The sequence below is a fragment of the Drosophila innubila genome, assembly GCF_004354385.1.
Source record: "Drosophila innubila isolate TH190305 chromosome 2L unlocalized genomic scaffold, UK_Dinn_1.0 5_B_2L, whole genome shotgun sequence".
Classification (NCBI taxonomy): domain Eukaryota; kingdom Metazoa; phylum Arthropoda; class Insecta; order Diptera; family Drosophilidae; genus Drosophila; species Drosophila innubila.
In genome coordinates, this window is record NW_022995373.1 from 3,819,169 (window position 1) to 3,841,375 (window position 22,207).

The 22,207-nt window shown below is 33.9% G+C and overlaps 1 protein-coding gene across 1 annotated transcript in view; it reads right to left on the reverse strand.

Annotated features, from left to right (window-relative positions):
- The window catches only part of LOC117782702 (autophagy-related protein 2 homolog B), a 131,045-nt gene that overhangs the window by 39,151 nt on the left and 69,687 nt on the right, over window positions 1–22,207 (reverse strand). The window contains exons 14-15 of the mRNA XM_034619729.1: window positions 19,165–19,809; window positions 18,797–19,023 (exon numbers count right to left, since the gene is read on the reverse strand). Coding sequence (XP_034475620.1) covers window positions 18,797–19,023; window positions 19,165–19,809 — 872 coding nt within the window. The remainder of the gene's footprint in view (window positions 1–18,796; window positions 19,024–19,164; window positions 19,810–22,207) is intronic.

Consider the following 22,207-nt stretch of genomic DNA (forward strand, 5'->3'; position numbering starts at 1 on the left):
ATTTTTTTTTTTTAATTTTTATATTAAACTTAATTTTGTTCGTCACACAATTGGATATCAGAAATTTTGGGGCTTGGAATTGCTTTCGTCACGAGAGGTTTTTTTGTGGTTATCATATAGTCGCCATAGGAACGATCAGTCGAAAATACATTTTTATTATTTTGGTCCGATCGGTCTATAATCAAGTTTCAGTATAAAAAACTTTTTTGATTTTTAAGATATCTTAACTAAACTAATATTTTATTATATATATATATATTATATTATTATTATTATTATATATATATATTATATTATTATTATTATTATATTATTATATATATTATATAAGTTGGTCTTATGCATCCTTACCGAAGTTGGTTCAAATCGGTCTACTATATCATAAAGCTGCCATAGGGCCCGTGCCGTTTTCTTCGAGGAATTTTGGTGGAGGATCTTTGATGGTTTGGCCCGAGTTCTAAGGGTCTGAATGTTAACTGCTGATCATTCCAAGCACCCAAATGAACTCCAGGAAGTGCGTTGACATATTGAAATGAAACGTATTGCATTTGCATCGCGATCAAAGTCGCAAAAGACTCATTTTATAAAAGAGCATCTCATAAATGCACGTAAGTTGTGAAACGTGTTCTTAGCTTGAATTCGATTTTTGGAGTGATCCGTATGATTTCTGGACTGAAATCCAGTGAATAACTTGTGGGCGTTGCTGATGTAAAGTATTAACGCCAAAAAAAACAAGTAAGATAATCCTAAAGCGCTGAAATTGGCAGTAAGTAAGTCAGGAGAAGATCTGTCCCTAAGCGATAAAAAAAAGTCTGGTTGACTGTGTGGCGAATAGAATCTATGAATTAATTATTGCTTAGGGAAGTTATATTCAACATTAATATGAACAAAAATAAATAAATTAGTTAACATTTTTCAGCATATTATTTAAGTTGATGAAGTGCGGCTATAATTCTGCACCTTGCATAAAAGGAAAATAAATCATAACGGTTAATTATTCCATGGAGAGTGATGATGTTTATTATCTCTTTTCCCTTATTTTTTATGCTCCTTTAAACGGTTGCTCTAATATATTTTAAAAAACAAAAAAGTTTTTCATACTAAAACTAGATTTTCGACCGATCGTTTCTATGGCAACCATATGATATAGTCGACCGATTTGAACCAACTATGCTCATAATGTGTAAGACAATAAAAAATTCAAGTTCTGTAAACTTAGTTAGGATATCTCAAAAGTCACAACAAATTTTCATACTTAAGGTCATGCCGCTCTACAAGGAAGTCATAAAAATCAAGAAAAACATGCATAGATATAAAATTTAAACGAATCATATCTGAAACGACGCTTAACTAATGCAGCTTTGCAACTAACTAAACTAATATTTACTACACACTACACTACACATACCCACTTATATTATTTAATACAACACCTCACTTCTATATGCCTAAGCACATTCTCGTATCAAGTAATAAGATATCAATAAGAATAGAGGGCCAGTGAAATTAACATTTCAAGTGCTCCACGAACCTAATGTTAACATAAACATCCGCTAGCTCACTAAGGGTCAGTATTGTCAACGCAGCACAAATCGTCTAGATCGCGATATCCCAAGTCAAATAACGTTGAACTTCAATAAAGTGAAACTAATTTAATACACATCCGCTAAAGAACTTATGTGCGTAAATAAGTTACAATAAATCAAGTTTAACCACTAAAGGATATCCAAGGCTAAAACAAAAGTGATTGTGCTTATTTAAACGTAAAATTAACTTTGTGTTTTTTGTGCACACTAAAGGATATTTACTATCCCAGGCCACGTTTTCGAATCAAAAAGAAAATAAAACCAAAGTGAAAATGGTACCACCACCAGTAATGGAGCTATCAGAGCATCATCTGAAGCAAGCCCTTGGACAAATCCAAAAAATTCTAGCCTTCGATGGAACAACTGAAGAGCTGGCAGCCTTCATAAGAAGAGTCGATTATGTTCTACAACTATACCCAACCCAAGACGTACGACAACACAGTGTCCTATATGGAGCCATTGAGATGCAGACGACCGGAGCAGCTCAACGTGTATCTCAATTGTCGGCAGCAGGAACGCCCTTATCGAGGAATTCAAAACACAGACGCCCTATGAAGAACTTTTACGTAGATTATACAATACAAAATATAATGGCAGTGTCCGTAAGTTTATCGAAGACCTAGAGTATAAGACTTTTGTAATAACAAACAAGTTAATACTAGAAGGAATACCTTCAAATACAATTTTATACACAAATGCTATGAACAACACAGTTAAAGACGTAATTTCAAGAAAACTACCAGACAGAATATTTTTGGCTCTTGCTAGACATGACATAACGACAGTAACAAAATTGAAACAGGTAGCACAAAGAGAAGGACTGTACGAAAATATCTATTCGGACCGACCAAAATCAAACGGTAACAATAATACTTCGTACCCATCAGGCAGTAATAATTCTCGCAGGAATATTGGAAATGCATATCAAGGCTTTTAGCCACAAAATATGCACGTTAATTACCAAAATAATAATCCGCAAAAACCGAGCGAAAGCAATCAGCAATTGCATCAAGAATTCAAACAGAGCCTCAATCAAGGTAGAGTTAGTAACCCAATGAATTATCAACCAAATAGAAATAGCCCTGGTATTTTAAATCAACCAGTCAAAAGACAACGAGAAAGTAATAGTGGTCAGTACAAAATGGATACAGCTGAAAATTTTCATCAAGCAGCCTCGGACCCCAAATCAAAAGAAACCCCTTCATTCGATTAATTATGAATAACCAACATCACAGGAGTGTAATAGATACAGGATCTTCTATTAATTTAATGAGAAAAAATTTGCTTGAATTCCCAATTACCACTTGCAAACTAGAAGTTCATACTATAAATGGATATATCAACATAAACCAAAGAGAATACCTCGAAGCCTGTCAAGCAACAATTAATTACAAGAAAGAAGTTGTAATTTTGAGCGGGTATCAATTTATCATGAGATATAATGTAGTATGCATATATATTGAGTATCCACTGTACCAAGAGTACTTAAAGCGTACACACTGTAACACTTTGTTGCAGTGTTTATATAAACAAAACCCCGGTCATTAACCAAGGGACCGAAATATGAATCGATCAGCGCGCTCACAGAATGTGCAAGTGTCAGCATTCTGTTAGACGCGCCGACCACATGACCAAACTCAAATGCATGCATATACCCTCGCGCTCCAGCTTAAGAGAGCATATTTACATATATATATAATACATAATATACATAACCGTCTCTCTGCTGTCCAACTGTGGGCAGCGCAGCAATGAGACTTAGGCTTACTTAGAGCTTAAGGAAATACACTGCGCGTCATCAGGTTAGCGCCCCCCCTTCCACTCATTTGTTTTTGCATTTTTCTTCATTCCTATTGCACTCAACTTCGTAGTTTTTATTTTGTTTTCGCAATAATTATATGTGGTCGCTTTTATAAGAAAAAAAAAGCTCTTTGGAACAACCGTTATATTTTATATTCTATTTTGTTTTATTTTCTACGAAAAAGCTTGCATTTATTTTGCGTCATCAGGTTAGCGCCTGCAAATTCAATGTTAATTATCTCGAATGTTTCGGCAATCACAGTTACCAAATTTTTTGTGAGTTTCAAGCAAGTAATTATCTACAAATAAAAAATCAAAAATTGAAGCATACTATGATTCTGGGCTATCCTTTCATAAAATTGCTGAAAAAACAGGAAGACACAGAAAAACTATTGCCAATTTTCTTAAAAATAAGGAAAACTATGGAAAAAACTTCAAAGGCGGCAACAATCAAGTGGTTTCCCAAGCAGACAGGAGAGCAATACTGAGACAAGCTTCAAATTCGCACGACTCTTCTTCGAAGATCAAGGAAAAAACGGGTGTTAAGGCAAGCTTATCAACGGTGCAACGAGTTATTAAGAAAGCAGCACACCTACAACGACTAAAATTAAAAAAAAAACCACCACTTAATATGCTTCGAAAAGAAATGCGCCTAAATTTTGCTCGCGCTCACATGACTTGGTCTACCCAGTGGCAACACGTTGTCTTTTCTGATGAAAAGAAATTCAATTTGGAAGGTCCCGATGGATATAACTATTATTTTCATGACCTACGCAAAGAGGAGCATTACTTGGACCGCTTGCACAGCCGGGTGGGTGAAGTAATGGTGTGGGGAGCCATATCGTACTTTGGCACCTGCGAGCTGCAGTTTTTAACATCGCGCATGAACGCGCAGAACTATAACAGCGTTCTAAAAACGGCTTTTCAGCATTTCCAAAATGTGTTCCATAATCTACAGTGGCATTTCCAACATGATAATGCTCCAATCCACACTGCCCGATCTGTGAAATCATGGATTCATGACCAAAAAGTTGATCTCCTCGATTGGCCACCATACTCCCCCGACCTCAATATTATCGAGAACGTCTGGGGATGGTTGGCCAGAAAAGTGTACGAGTCCGGAAAACAATATAGTAATAAAACCGAGTTCATCGAAGGCATCAAACACGCTTGGTCCACGATATCATTAAATTACATTAAACAACTTTACAATTCAATTCCCAATCGAATTTTTGAAGTAATTGCAAACAAAGGCAGGACCACGCATTACTAATTTTACTTAAAAACTATTAAAATATAACATACCAGTGGTTAAACGCATCATTGTTGCTCAAAAATTTAAATAAATGGAAATTTTTCGCAGGTGGCGCTATCTTGATGACCAATTTTTCTTTACATTAATTTTGTACCATTTTCGTAAATTAATTATTAAAAAAATGTCTGAAGTCTTACAGAAGCCATTTTCGTTTTATTTTAAGAAGAATTGTTAGGAGTCAAATGGATATCAATTTTAGGGCTATAGCACAAATGGTTCAGATAATATTTAGCTTTGAGTGTGAGTGTAAGGGGGGGCGCTAACCTGATGATGCGCAGTGTATGTAAGAACAGATTCAACTGAACGTTGGAAGCGGCACATTCGCTGCTTCCAAATTAATAAATAATTAATAACCTAATCATGAAGACTTTGTAAAGGACAATACAGCATTTAATAGCCGTGATCCACCATTTACAAAAGACACCGCAATTGATTGCCTTGATCCACCTCTTACAGAAGATAGGCCTTTTAATTTCGCAATTGAAAATGAACTTAAAGAAAGTAATCAGTACAGGTTAGAACATCTCAATGAAGAAGAACTAGTCGGCCGGTGCTACAGTCGAGCATACTCGACTGTCGGAGACCCCGTACTTACTATCCAAAATCAGTCACTTCTAAAAACTAAATAATATTTAAGATTACCATAAACTCTTATATATTAAATTTGTCGCCGCTCGAATTTGCTTCCGATATAATTAAAAATTTTATCGGCACACGCACACACGCACACAAAAGCAGACTGCACTGCGGAGCACCAAATTTAACAAAAACACTTTCGCACTTTAAAACATATATACTTATAGTATATATGCCTTAGAGTCTTATGTTTAACACTATTTAATAACACTAGTCACACTAATTATCTTAAAATGGAACACTTGGTAGCACAACAAAATCAAATTTCAAAATCACTTGTACACAGCGCGCACAAAAGAGTTGAAAAAGAGTCAGTTTAAAGTCAAAGAGACATACATATGCATTAATCATTAGGAAGAGCAGGACATCCATATGTGCAATTCAAAGATCTGTTAAGTGCACACATACATACATATGTTGGCACGCGCCAAAACAAAAGAAGTTTCTAGCTGAGCATTCATATATATAAACATGCGTTTATGCATATTTGGCTATGTTAAGCATAAGTGAAACCTTAACAGAGAATAAATTAAAACTGCATGTTAAACATGCTAAATGTTAAATCAAATAGTAAAATAATTGAAAACCAAAAAAAGACAAATTTACTAAAAACATAAATTTACACAGTAAATTTATAATAAACATGAAATTAACATAGAATTTTAACTTAACGTTTATATAAATACCAATGTAAAATTATTTAAATGAAATTTTTAAACATGTATTCAATATTAAATGTCAGTATAACATTCATAAATAACAATTTCAATAAATTGTAAAAATTAAAAAAAAAGCTTAAATTCAGCTGGAAAAAAAGTTGTTCCCGCCGGGAATCGAACCCGCGACAAAATTGCAAAAATTTTCAAAAGACAAAGGCTCAAAGTGTTGAGCCACTCTCGCACTTATGTCTTTATCCTCCTAAATGGCCATATTGCTTGTTTTAGTGCTCAATTAAAAGTAAAAGAAATAATTTATATTTTAACATTTAATGTTAATATTACATTTTAAATAAGCACTGAGTTTGTTTTAATATAAAATGAAATTGAATTCGAACATAAATAAATTAAAAATCTTTCGCCCACGGCAGGACTCGAACCCACGAGCACTGTCCGACTCCGCGACTCAGTACACTGCGCCACCGAAGCTCACGTCTGAATGGACGCCAATTTGTTATATAATATGTTAATATAAATTTTTTGTTTTATCAAGATATTCAAGTTTTAATTACTGCCAACGCGCCATCAACGAATTTAACAGCAAAATTTATTATTTTAATATCTTCGCTATTTACTGTGCGATCAGAATAAATTTTCAGCAAAAATTTAGGACAATTATATCTTCATCTGTGCAAAATCTGGAATTTCTGGCTTTCAAAATGCTCTTATAATTTGGATATGAAATTTTCAATGTCGATTTGCAGGCGGTTAAGGGGGCGTGGCTGATTTTTGAAACAAACTTGATCTGCCTGCAGTATAGAGGAACCTACATACCAAGTTTGGTGTCTCTAGCTCTTATAGTCTCCGAGATCTAGGTGTTCATACAGACAGACAGACAGACGGACAGACAGACAGACAGACAGACAGACAGACGGACATTGCTATATCGACTCGACTATTGATGCTGATCAAGAATATATATACTTTATAGGGTCTGCCACGCCTCCTTCTACCTGTTACGCACATATTCGGTAAAACAAACCCAATAGACCCCTGTACTTTTTTTAAGTACGGGGTCTAAAAAAATAAATTAACTAAAATCTTATTCGAGTTTAGAGACATACAGTACAAAGAAAGTGAAAATTTGACTTTCACCAGTACAATTAAGCATGTCATTCAAACTAAACACGAAGATTCCATTTACAAACGACCATACAAATACCCTCAAGCATAAAATGAAGAGGTAGAAAAACAAATTAAAGAAATGATAAATAAGGGAATAATTCGTAAGTCAAATTCTCCTTACTGCTCACCAATTTGGATTGTACCAAAGAAAAGTGATGCATCGGGAAAACAAAAGTTTAGAATAGTCATAATCATCACAATCGATGATAAATACCCTATCCCGATAATGGATGATATATTAGACAAACTTGGAAGATGTCAATATTTCACTACCATTGATCTATCAAAAGGCTTCCATCAGATTCAAATGGATTCTGATTCAATTCCAAAGACCGGGCTTTCAACAAAAAACGGCCATTATGAGTATACTCGTATGCCTTTTGGACTTAAAAATGCTCCTGCAACTTTTCAACGTTGCATGAATAATCTTTTAGAAGATTTAATCTATTAAGATTGTTTGGTTTATATGGACGATATTATAGTGTATTCCACTTCATTGGAAGAACACATATTGTCATTGAAAAGAGTTTTCAAAAAGCTCAGAGAAGCCAATTTAAAATTACAGCTAGACAAATGTGAATTTATGAAAAAGGAAACCGAATTCCTTGGGCATATTGTAACAACTGAAGGTATAAAACCGAACACAATAAAAGTTGATGCTATTCAAAAATATCCAATACCAAAAACAACAAAGGAAATCAAATCATTCTTAGGACTTTGCGGTTACTATAGAAAATTTATTCCAAATTTTGCAAACATTGTAAAACCCACGACATTGAAATTAAAGAAAAACGCAGTTTTTGACGTAAAGAATTTAGATTACATTTTAGCTTTTGAAAAATTAAAAATACTTAAAACTTCAGATTCAATATTAATTTACCCCAACTTTGAAAAGCCGTTTTCATTAACTACAGATGCAAGCAACATTGCTATAGGAGCAGTACTATCTCAAGACCATAAACCTATATGCTACGCAAGCCGAACACTAAACGAACATGAGATAAACTACTCAGCAATTGAAAAAGAACTTTTAGCAATTGTCTGGGCCACCAAATATTTCAGGTCATATCTTTTCGGGAGAAAATTCGAAATCCTCAGTGACCACAAACCTTTACTTTGGTTAAATAATGTTAAAGAACCAAATATGAAATTACAACGTTGGAAAATAAGACTTAATGAATTTGGTTATCACATTAAGTATGTCCCAGGAAAAGAAAACTTTGTCGCAGATGCTTTATCAAGAATTAAACTAGAAGAGAATCTATTAGGAGAAATTTCCAACAGTACAGCAGCAACAGTGCATAGCGCACAAGAAGATAATCAAAACTATATTTCAATAACAGAAAGACCAATTAACTATTACAACAGACAAATAGAATTTATTAAAAGTAACAATAATGAAGTAAACATAATTCACTATTTTCATAAGACTAGAACACAAATCAAGTACAAAGAAATGACAAAAACTTAAGCTAAACAATTAAAAAAGAATATCTACGTACAAAGAAAAGCGTTATATACTTTCATAACGAGGTAGATTTCCTAACATTTCAAACCGCTTTCATAGAAATAATAAGTCCAAATAACTTAACAAAAGTAATGAGATCAAATAAAACGTTAACAGACATTCAAACATATGCAGAATTTAAAGAATTTATCGTTAAAACACATAAGAACCTATTGCACCCAGGTATTGAAAAATTAACCGTACTTTTCAAAGAAAAATACTACTACCCAGATTATCAGAATTTAATACAAAACATTATTAACGAATGTCAAACTTGTAACATTGCCAAAACAGAAAATAGAGACACAAAGCTAGCATTTGAACTAACTCCAGCAACATTCAACCCTAGAGAAAAATATGTTATAGATTTGTATATGGTGGACAACAAACAATTCTTGTCTTGTATAGACATATATTCTAAATTCGCATCCCTTATCGAAGTAAATGGTAGAGATTGGCTAGAAGCAAAAAGAGCGTTACTTAAAATATTTAACGAAATGGGTAAACCAAAAGAAATAAAAGCAGACAAAGATTCAGCATTTATGTGCTCAGCGTTACAAATCTGGTTAAGATCCGAAGGAGTTGACATTAATATTACTACAAGTAAAAATGGCATTTCTGAAAGATTTCATAAAACCGTTAATGAAAAGTTAAGAATTATAAACAGTGAATCAGGTCCAGAAAAATAAGTTGACTAGGCTTGAAATAATACTTTATACATATAATCACAAAACTAAACATAATACTACAGGTAGAGCACCAGCAGACATTTTCATATGCGCAGGAACCCCAGAATATAACACTCAATTAAATAAAGCAAAAGCAAATACGATAATTCCAGATCGACATCAAATGACAACTCAAACTAGGAATGCAACTGACAAGATTAGGTATTTTTAACCCTAAATTACTAAAACATAGTCCATTATCACACGTGAATTCTGAAAAGATTTTAAACATTAAAACTTCAACATGGCTTAAAACAACTACAAACGAAATTTTGATAACTTCCCATATTCCTCGCGAAATTATTAATACGCCAGCTTTCGAAATTATTCCATATCCAGACAAAAACAAAAACATTTTAACTGAAATTATCCATGACAAATATTACTTACAAAACAGCCAAGCTTACACAGATAAAACCAAAGACCTAGTTATGAACAAATGCATTACAGGAATATTAAATTAAGCATCAACCGAATGTAGATATTCAAAGACACACAAAACTTTTTAAATTAAATCCGTAGAGCCTAATATAATGTTGACATGGAACTTACCTAAAACTATTTTAAATCAAAATTGTCTGAATAGAAAAATAACAATAGAAGGTGACAATATAATAAAAGCATTTAACTGTTCACTTCAATTAGAAGAAATATTAATTACAAGCACTATGTTAGATTACACACAAACAGTTTATGTAAACAATAACGTAACTAAATTAGAACCACTTTCCTATATTTAAGCAAAAGAAATTGTACAACAACAAACAAAACATTATAATACATTTCAAATTATTACACTAACGACACTTATAATTATTATAATCACTCTAATACTATATTTTAGCTATAAGTATAAAAACATACCACACAAAATAATTGTTAATTATAAGAAACAAACAGAAACAAACCCACAAACAAATAATGTAAACTTAAATCAAATTTCAAACATTAACGAAAATCCAAATATTGTACTCGAATCTATCCCAACTTTATACCCTACAATCACCGCCTGAGGACAGGCTAATTTGTTATGGATGGGAGAGTGAAATATCCACTACACATACCCACTTATATTATTTAATACGACACCTCACTTATGTATGCCTAAGCACATTCTCGTATCAAGTAATAAGATATCAATAAGAATAGAGGGCCAGTGAAAATAACATTTCAAGTGCTCCCACGAACCTAATGTTAACATAAACATCCGCTAGCTCACTAAGGGTCAGTATTGTCAACGCGGCACAAATCGTCTAGATTTATTCTCTAACTCGAATGTTCGCCTTTTCCGTATTATAAATAAAGTTTATTTTTTTTTTTATAACTAAACCGGATTGAACATTGTTATTATATATATTATCGTTTTTTTTTTACATGAGCATATGTGCCTGACTTTTCGTAGTCAAGGATCTGGGTGTTCCACCCTGGCAAGAAATTTTTCAGTACAAGTTGTTGTTGTGACGCCTGGCACATGTGCTCACTGCCATGCTGCCACTGTCAAATGAAAACCCTATTTGTGTTTCTTATGATCAGCTAATTTGGTTTAACATAATACATTAAAACGCAGGATTGTTAAATACGTACATATGGCGACAACAAAAATACCAAAATTCTGTACATAATATACCAGCTGATTTTCAACGGAGAAAATGGACAACCGTAACGATTTCAGTTCGCTCCAAGTGTTTCGACTTTGGTAAATAATACCAACAAAGAGTGAGTTCTTTGTTTGAGCGACTCAGACGTGTTTTATTTGGCTCTTAAATTTTCATCCGTTTCTGTGAATTAGAATACACCGTTTTTATATTTTTAGATCTAAAATTGTGCATAAGTGAACAAGCTATCGACTTGCTGTGTAAGTTGTAATCATTTGTGCATTGTGGTCCTATTATATAGCTAATCAAACACTATGTTTGCTCCCTCTATTTCTTATAACACTATAATCTCTTCTATTATCTCTTTAAAATCTTCTTTCATTCCTGGGCTAGACAACATTCCTAGTTGTCTCCTTAAGGAATGTTGTTCTTCTTTAGCTGCTCCGTTGCATAAGCTTTTTAATCTATCCCTTGAATCTTTAATCTTTCCATATCTTTGGAATGAATCTTATATCATTCCTCTCCACAAAAAAGGTGGTAAGTATGATATTTCGAACTACAGAGGAATTGCAAAGCTATCAGCCATTCCTAAGTTATTTAAAAAAATCCTTGTTTCTTTTTTGCAGCATCTCTGTAAATCGATCATTTCCCCTTCACAACACGGCTTTATTAAGGGTCGGTCCCCTACGACCAACTTGCTTGAATTTACCTCCCTGGTAAATTATGCATTTTTAAAGAAAAGGCAAACTGTTGCCTTTGACTCTGTGAACCATAACCTCTTACTTTACAAACTTAATTGCATAGGTTTCCCTCCCGCCTTTGTACGTTGGGTTTCCACCTACTTAAAAGGTAGGACCCAATAAGTGCTTCTTAGGTCAACCATTTCGAGTTCGGTTCACGTTACTTCTGGTGTACCTCAAGGTAGTCACTTGGAGCCTTTATTATACCCGTAGCTTAAAAAATAAGTAGAAGGGTATATTGTGTTCGTTGGAATGTATGTAACAGGGAGAAGGATGCATCTCCGACCCTATAAAGTGAATATATTCTTGATCAGCATCAACAGCCAAGTCGATATAGCCATGTGTGTCTTTCCGTCTGTAAGTCCGTCCGTCCGTATGAACAAAAGAATCTCCGAGACTATAAGGGATAGAGATACCAAACTTTCACTCACAGACTTATATATACCCCACGCAGATCAAGTTTGTTTCAAATTTAAGCCACGCCCCCCTCCGGCCCCGCAAATAGCGAAAAGCCGTTCGCTCGTCTGTTTAAACAAAGCATTCTCAGAGACTAGTAATACAAGTAATTTCTTTAAACAAAAGGGTCTCAAAGACTTAAAGAGATAGATAAACCAAATTTGGCACGCAGATTTCTATGAACCCCACGCAGGTCAAGTCTGTTTTAAATGTTTGTCACGCCCCCTTCACCAATCGCAAAGCGCGAAAAGCCACTACACCCATAGTTTTTAAGATAATACTTGTGAGTATTAGAGTTGCAAGTTGCTATTATCTATTATTCTATAAAATCGCAACAAAATCGGACAAGTAGAACAGCAGTATTAACGGGCCAAAGTTCTTGAAGTAAGATGAGCTCCTTAGAGTACGCAATAGTTTTAATATTATTAGACTTGGCATAAATACATCAAATAATTCTCAACTGGCTCTGACGAAGCAAATATGACACTCGGCTTGAATCGCCAATCGAGGCAACCCAAATGGAACTGATGATAGGGGCTGGCATCTCTTGAATCAGCTGTACTATGCTATTATCCACGCTTTTATGCAAGTGTTGTGTGTTGTTAGTAGTATAATGTGGCCTGTTACTCAGTAAAGGGGTCGGTAACCAAAGAGATTTAAAAGTTGGCCTAAAATCTTATGTATTAGGTTTCAACTAAGTCACAACAGCAACACAATATGGCATTCAAACCTTTTTATCATTTTTGCGCCTTAAAATTCTCAACTAGTTCTAGTCACGCAATGATGGCATTAAGTTTAAATTGAGGATGGAAAGTTAAAATCTCTTGAAATCATGCTTCTTGCATTTGTGCAGGTGTTGTTTTGCTTGCTGAAGATGTCATATCGACAGTAAACCAACAAAAGACACAATTTTTGTTTTTGCCCAATTTATCTCATACAATATTTTGTAAACAATAAAAGTTTGAATTGATTTTATTCTTAGACCTGAAGCAGTTGCTACTTGAATTAAACCTGAAGCAGTTGCTAATATAAAGCAGTTGATAACCTGAGGATGTTGAAACAATTGTGAACATGAAGCAGTTGATAACCAAAATCAGTTTATAACCTGAAGAAGCTGCTAATTTTCAAATTTGGACAAAAACCTTCCTTTTCGATTCTCATAATTCAGAGGACGAGGCAAATTGAGCAACAAGCAATGCCCCAATGGGGATTCGGGGCCTATAATAATAAAATCTCAATAAACATTTCTATATACAAAAAAGTTTTTTTACACTACTTTTATATATATTTAAATTAAGTAATGGGTATCCTATTGTCGGGATCTCAACTATAGCCTTTCCCACTTGTTTTTTACTCTGTTCATTAACGATCTACCCTCTATTCTGTCCCCATTCGTCTGCAAGACGAATTGAACTATGGTGCTCGACCAATAAGTTGTATCTCAATTGTTCAAAGTGTATCTTTATGACATTTATTCGTACTAGGCCCTATTTATTCTCTTATACGATTGACAATATCCCTTTGCAACGTATGAAATCTGTAAAGGATCTTGGAGTTTTATTTGATTGCAAATTATGCTTCAATTTGCACATCTCCAAACGTTGGTCGAAAGAATTTAATGATACTTTCACCACTAAACTCCTTTACGTCTTTTTAGTTCGTTCCATCCTGGAATACTGTTCATGCATTTGGAGCCCGCAGTATCAAGAAAACCAGAATCGAATTGAATCAGTTCAAAAGCAATTTTTGCTTTTCGCCTTACGTGGTTTTAACTGGGATCCCAACCTTCGCTTACCACCGTACTCCCATAGGCTTCATCTTCTCAATCTTCCGTCTTTAATTAATCGTAGGAAAATTCTTGGTTCTGTTTTTCTTCACAAATTGATTATTGGCGAGATCGATTCTAGTTCCCTTCTGGCTCGCCTCACCTTTTCGGTCCATCGCAGGTCTACTAGGATTTACAAGCCTTTATTTTTATCTACATGCACAACTGATTACTCTTCAAACAGTGCGTTTCGTGTTTTATGCACCAACTTTAATAGCCTCTTTCACGTTTTCTCCTCAGAACTCTTTCTCCCTTCACTAAAATCCGCACTTTTCCAATAGCTATCGTTAAATCCTGACCTTACCAATACTAATAACTTGTTATGTTACTTAATAATAGTATAACATTCATTCTATTAGTATTAACAACACTAAAATTTATTGATCTGATTGGGTTTTTCTGGGTTTTCCCCAATCCTTGCAACAAATGTTGGATCATTTATAATTTTTGCTTACCCTAGATCTAACTTTAATTTTTTTTCATTACAGTTCATAATTTATTTTTAATTGTATTTGTATTTTTAATCTTTAACTTAATTTTTATACTTGGTAATTTTTTCTTTGCCGACTGCTTTTAGTCGTGCATAAATAAATAAATCAATAAATTTAAAAAAAAAATCTAATTAATAGGACTTAAAATCCAGATTTTTTCTTTATTGGAACCTAAAGCATTTTAAAATCGGTGAAGACTTCCTCGAGTAATAATGACAACTCTAGGCGGACCTCAAAAATAAAAAGCTAAATAATGCAAAAAAAAATAACTGCGCGAAGGAAAAGGTTTTTATTTAAAATTCGAAAATATTACGAAGAGGGCAAAAAGGATATTTAATTACTGTAGTAAGAGTGACGCTTTGTGGAAAACAAGAAATGACACTCAGAAGCGAACAACATAATTTTATTTTCTTTGATGTAAAAATCATGCAATCACTTAGAAACCAAGTAATTTCGGACTCGGATTCGTGGAGTAAATTATTTCTCAGGTGGCCTAAAATCTGATGTTTATTTCGGTTTAAATTCTTGATATTTATTTATATAAATACCTAACGCAAATTCAATTCTTATTTAATGTTTCCTAAGTGTCCATTAAAAATCCGATTTGCTTAATTTTGTTTGCTTGAAAGTTTATAAATAGATAGCCAAGTTTGTTTCAATTCGTGGAGATCGATCATTTCCCCTTCACAACACGGCTTTATTAAGGGTCGGTCCCCTACGACCAACTTGCTTGAATTTACCTCCCTGGTAAATTATGCATTTTTAAAGAAAAGGCAAACTGTTGCCTTTGACTCTGTGAACCATAACCTCTTACTTTACAAACTTAATTGCATAGGTTTCCCTCCCGCCTTTGTACGTTGGGTTTCCACCTACTTAAGAGGTAGGACCCAAAAAGTGCTTCTTAGGTCAACCATTTCGAGTTCGGTTCACGTTACTTCTGGTGTACCTCAAGGTAGTCACTTGGAGCCTTTATTATACCCGTAGCTTAAAAAATAAGTAGAAGGGTATATTGTGTTCGTTGGAATGTATGTAACAGGGAGAAGGATGCATCTCCGACTCTATAAAGTGAATATATTCTTGATCAGCATCAACAGCCGAGTCGATATAGCCATCTGTGTCTTTCCGTCTGTAAGTCCGTCCGTCCGTATGAACAAAAGAATCTCCGAGACTATAAGGGATAGAGATACCAAACTTTCACTCACAGACTTATATATACCCCACGCAGATCAAGTTTGTTTCAAATTTAAGCCACGCCCCCCTCCGGCCCCGCAAATAGCGAAAAGCCGTTCGCTCGTCTGTTTAAACAAAGCATTCTCAGAGACTAGTAATACAAGTAATTTCTTTAAACAAAAGGGTCTCAAAGACTTAAAGAGATAGATAAACCAAATTTGGCACGCAGATTTCTATGAACCCCACGCAGGTCAAGTCTGTTTTAAATGTTTGTCACGCCCCCTTCACCAATCGCAAAGCGCGAAAAGCCACTACACCCATAGTTTTTAAGATAATACTTGTGAGTATTAGAGTTGCAAGTTGCTATTATCTATTATTCTATAAAAGCGCAACAAAATCGGACAAGTAGAACAGCAGTATTAACGGGCCAAAGTTCTTGAAGTAAGATGAGCTCCTTAGAGTACGCAATAGTTTTAATATTATTAGACTTGGCATAAATACATCAAATAATTCTCAACTGGTTCTGACGAAGCAAATATGACACTCGGCTTGAATCGCCAATCGAGGCAACCCAAATGGAACTGATGATAGGGGCTGGCATCTCTTGAATCAACTGTACTATGCTATTATCCACGCTTTTATGCAAGTGTTGTGTGTTGTTAGTAGTATAATGTGGCCTGTTACTCAGTAGAGGGGTCGGTAACCAAAGAGATTTAAAAGTTGGCCTAAAATCTTATGTATTAGGTTTCAACTAAGTCACAACAGCAACACAATATGGCATTCAAACCTTTTTATCATTTTTGCGCCTTAAAATTCTCAACTAGTTCTAGTCACGCAATGATGGCATTAAGTTTAAATTGAGGATGGAAAGTTAAAATCTCTTGAAATCATGCTTCTTGCATTTGTGCAGGTGTTGTTTTGCTTGCTGAAGATGTCATATCGACAGTAAACCAACAAAAGACACAATTTTTGTTTTTGCCCAATTTATCTCATACAATATTTTGTAAACAATAAAAGTTTGAATTGATTTTATTCTTAGACCTGAAGCAGTTGCTACTTGAATTAAACCTGAAGCAGTTGCTAATATAAAGCAGTTGATAACCTGAGGATGTTGAAACAATTGTGAACATGAAGCAGTTGATAACCAAAATCAGTTTATAACCTGAAGAAGCTGCTAATTTTCAAATTTGGACAAAAACCTTCCTTTTCGATTCTCATAATTCAGAGGACGAGGCAAATTGAGCAACAAGCAATGCCCCAATGGGGATTCGGGGCCTATAATAATAAAATCTCAATAAACATTTCTATATACAAAAAAGTTTTTTTACACTACTTTTATATATATTTAAATTAAGTAATGGGTATCCTATTGTCGGGATCTCGACTATAGCCTTTCCCACTTGTTTTTTACTCTGTTCATTAACGATCTACCCTCTATTCTGTCCCCATTCGTCTGCAAGACGAATTGAACGCTATGCAACTATGGTGCTCGACCAATAAGTTGTATCTCAATTGTTCAAAGTGTATCTTTATGACATTTATTCGTACTAGGCCCTATTTATTCTCTTATACGATTGACAATATCCCTTTGCAACGTATGAAATCTGTAAAGGATCTTGGAGTTTTATTTGATTGCAAATTATGCTTCAATTTGCACATCTCCAAACGTTGGTCGAAAGAATTTAATGAAACTTTCACCACTAAACTCCTTTACGTCTCTTTAGTTCGTCCCATCCTGGAATACTGTTCATGCATTTGGAGCCCGCAGTATCAAGAAAACCAGAATCGAATTGAATCAGTTCAAAAGCAATTTTTGCTTTTCGCCTTACGTGGTTTTAACTGGGATCCCAACCTTCGCTTACCACCGTACTCCCATAGGCTTCATCTTCTCAATCTTCCGTCTTTAATTAATCGTAGGAAAATTCTTGGTTCTGTTTTTCTTCACAAATTGATTATTGGCGAGATCGATTCTAGTTCCCTTCTGGCTCGCCTCACCTTTTCGGTCCATCGCAGGTCTACTAGGATTTACAAGCCTTTATTTTTATCTACATGCACAACTGATTACTCTTCAAACAGTGCGTTTCGTGTTTTATGCACCAACTTTAATAGCCTCTTTCACGTTTTCTCCTCAGAACTCTTTCTCCCTTCACTAAAATCCGCACTTTTCCAATAGCTATCGTTAAATCCCTGACCTTACCAATACTAATAACTTGTTATGTTACTTAATAATAGTATAACATTCATTCTATTAGTATTAACAACACTAAAATTTATTGATCTGATTGGGTTTTTCTGGGTTTTCCCCAATCCTTGCAACAAATGTTGGATCATTTATAATTTTTGCTTACCCTAGATCTAACTTTAATTTTTTTTCATTACAGTTCATAATTTATTTTTAATTGTATTTGTATTTTTAATCTTTAACTTAATTTTTATACTTGGTAATTTTTTCTTTGCCGACTGCTTTTAGTCGTGCATAAATAAATAAATCAATAAATTTAAAAAAAAAAATCTAATTAATAGGACTTAAAATCCAGATTTTTTCTTTATTGGAACCTAAAGCATTTTAAAATCGGTGAAGACTTCCTCGAGTAATAATGACAAGTCTAGGCGGACCTCAAAAATAAAAAGCTAAATAATGCAAAAAAAAATAACTGCGCGAAGGAAAAGGTTTTTATTTAAAATTCGAAAATATTACGAAGAGGGCAAAAAGGATATTTAATTACTGTAGTAAGAGTGACGCTTTGTGGAAAACAAGAAATGACACTCAGAAGCGAACAACATAATTTTATTTTCTTTGATGTAAAAATCATGCAATCACTTAGAAACCAAGTAATTTCGGACTCGGATTCGTGGAGTAAATTATTTCTCAGGTGGCCTAAAATCTGATGTTTATTTCGGTTTAAATTCTTGATATTTATTTATATAAATACCTAACGCAAATTCAATTTTTATTTAATGTTTCCTAAGTGTCCATTAAAAATCCGATTTGCTTAATTTTGTTTGCTTGAAAGTTTATAAATAGATAGCCAAGTTTGTTTCAATTCGTGGAGTCTAGCACAGTTTACTTAAGTAGAAAAAAGATAGACTTTTAAAAAGCACATACCTTGTTTTTCCTTTGGTTTTAGGCTTAGCACAAATCTCTGGAAAATCCTTTCCTCCAAATAAATGCCAAGTAAATGTCATTTCACACAACGTATAGCTTTCTTCAGATATTGGAAAATTTACAGGAGGGCGTAAAGCGTCTGATTTTTCACTTGGTAAGCAGAAATGATTGTCAACTATTCGGAGTGGGTCTTCAGACACAAATACCTGATCAACTCCAAACTTATCCTTTAAAGACATAAAATAAAAAGTTACTGATTTTGAGGTTATTACTAATCTAAGTAATTATGCAAATATAAATATAATACGAAATGATAATTTACTAAGAATTGAAGATACTTACAAATAAAGAAAAGTCGCAACACTTACCATAAAAAAAATTTCATCATCATGAATAACGTGGAAATCTTTTTCTTCCAATGTCGGCATAGATTTTATTGATGTCGCCCCAAGTTCGGCTTCGATTTGTGGTAAAGAATTTTCCCACTTTTCTCGGTAACAACAAGTTGTTAGCAGTTTATTGGGTTCAACATCTAAAATATTGCATTCATCCACGCTGTTGCAGCATGAACAGGAGGTACTTTGTGAGCTAGAAGTTTTAGTGGGAATCAATTTCTTCGTCTCTTTAGTTTTGTTTAAAGTATGTGCTGTAGGAAATACATCAACATCTTTTACAGCGTCGGCCATAAGTTTATTTATGTGTTCCATTGTTTCATCGTTATTATGATCAGATTTCGTTATATGGCTACTATCGCTCTGATTCTGATCAATCTTTTTATCCATTGTCATTAAATCCTTATCGTTAGCTATATATGCAATAAGTTGAGCCAATGCGTCTGCAGAGTCATAACATGTTTTTAAATGTACATCATGAATTGAAGATCGTAAGTCAATATTAGGATAAATTTTGGACTGATCATTAAGGCGTATAGAAATATTCAGTAGTCCAGCATATAAAACTGGTACTAAACCATCCCAGTTAATTGCTTCATTCAAGTCTTCCTCAGATTTTACCTATAAAAATAAGTTTTTAAAAATATATGGTACATAAAACTAGTATATATCAGTAGCTTTACTTGCGACAAAGTTTGACACAAAGAGATTAATCTACGTTAGTATATTAGTTATTTTAATAACATCAGGCAACAGACAGACTCTTATTTTAATTTGAAATATATGAGGCCCTCGATGACAAAAAATAAAAATTGTAACATCCGTAAAAATACCGCACAGAAAATAAATATCTGTAAAACTATTCAAATTTAAAGCTGTGATTTAATGATCGATAAATATATAGCTTTTTAGATAATGTTAAGCCTTTTACAAACGGTTATACCATTTTCTATTAATAATCAAAAGTGAAAGCTCAGGTCTAAAAAAAATACAGCTTACACTGCGGACGGCAGTTCACGCTAGTGACGAAAGCAGCACGAAGGGTGCGAAAGGCGACTAGCAATATATACAGCTAATATTGACAATTTGCTACGACTGTCCGATCAGATTGAGTTATATACCGATCAAAAGGCTTAGTCCAAGCTAACAAAATGGAGAACTAAAACTTTTTCTAACTCACCTGGATTTTGAAATAAGGGGGTGTAAGTGGGAGGGGAACCATTAAAATGATTGCCGCTAATGGGGCCGTTGGAAACTTTTGTGAACATTTGTTATTTTTGAATTCTTATAAAAAATACGCGTCGATTGATACCTCGATCACCCAAATCCGACAACTTTTTCAAGAGCTAAATAAATTTGAGATTTTTAGTGGACTTCTCAAAATGAGATGAAAAAATTGTTTGCCTGTTGGTTTGCTTGTCTGTTTGCATCAAAGCGCTAAAGAAGCTAAGATGTAATGATGTTGATTTATTCCTTTTAAAAAATCTAGAAATGTTTGTTCTACGACTTTTTGAAAAACCCACTAGTTTAGCGAAAAAACGATATTTCCCGTTAAAACTGAAACGCTAACAGTTTCCAAGCTATAGAAGCTACACATATGTTCTATATATCATTGGAAATGTGTGCTTACAGCACACATTTTACAGGTGAAATAAAGTTTTTTAGCTTCTATTTTAACGATTTCTGACAAAACGGCACTAACGATTTTTTGAGTATGTTGTAGTACGTATTTGCGTTTTTTGGTATATGAAACATAAATTTGGCCGAGGGGCTTGGAAGATATTACCTGTTAACTGAATATGTACATTTTTCTATCGGTAAGAACGTAATTTTTAGTACGAAAAACTTTTTGGTTATATGAGACATCTCAACCAAACTGATACAATATGCATTTAACTTGGTTTTATATATCCTGACCAAAGTTGGTTCAAATCGAACCACTGTATCATATGGCTGTCATAGGAACGATCGTGCGAAATTCAAGTCTTAGTATGAAAAACTTTTTTTTTTCATAGTAAGTACGGGGTCTCCGACAGATGAGTATGATCGCTGTAGCAACGCGAGCGAAGCGAGCAGGGGGCGGAGACCCCTAGTTTTTTTTATAATAAAACAAATAAATAATTTTTTTATATATGAAAAAAAATCAACAACTAAATTTATATATTTTTCTATCTGCCTGTATTAATAATAAAGTTACAATGTCAAAAGCAAATGCAAAAATTTCTGATAAAAGTCTAGTGACAAAAGCAATTTCGTCACTAGACTTTACCTCGTGTAAAGGTTTTTTTTATGTGGGATTACAACAAACACAAACTTTTAACATTTGACCACTGGTAGAAGGTAGAAACAAACAAGTTTTTGATACTTAAGGTTTATTTGAGCCCGATTTTTCCTATGGCAGCTATATGATTTAGTAACAAAATTTTGACCAAATTTGTTGCGGTTGTAAAATATAGTAAAACTAAAAATATATTAATAAAATTAAATTAAAAAAATAAAAGTAATATCCTGCCTGGTTTGGGCTAGGAAGTGAACCGGCGAACTCTTGCGCCTGAACCTAACACAGCATCCTCTCCGGCCTGGCCAAAAACTATTAAATGTAAATTCAAAATAAATGCGAGCCTTGACCTCGAGTTTAACGCACTTACAGGTCGAATTTTTCAAACCCCGTCGTATCACACGATAAATTTGTCATAGCTGTGTTGTACCAAAATTATTAACTTGTTCATCAAGCGGTTTGGCCTGAACACCGCTCAGTTAGTGAATGAATGAATGAATGTTTGAGGACAAAGAATTTTAATATATATAGATTATGGACTGAAACGCAACAAGAGACATTCTTCGGATTTTCAACTGTCCACTGAGGTACATGATTTCATTGCTTGCTGCCATAATCAGCGATCAATTTACCAGTTAGATGAAGAAGACTTATAACTTTTTAAATGACGTGAACTAAATATCGAAAATATTATATGAAATTATTAAGTTTGTTTAAGTTTTGGTTTTTTGTGATAATCTA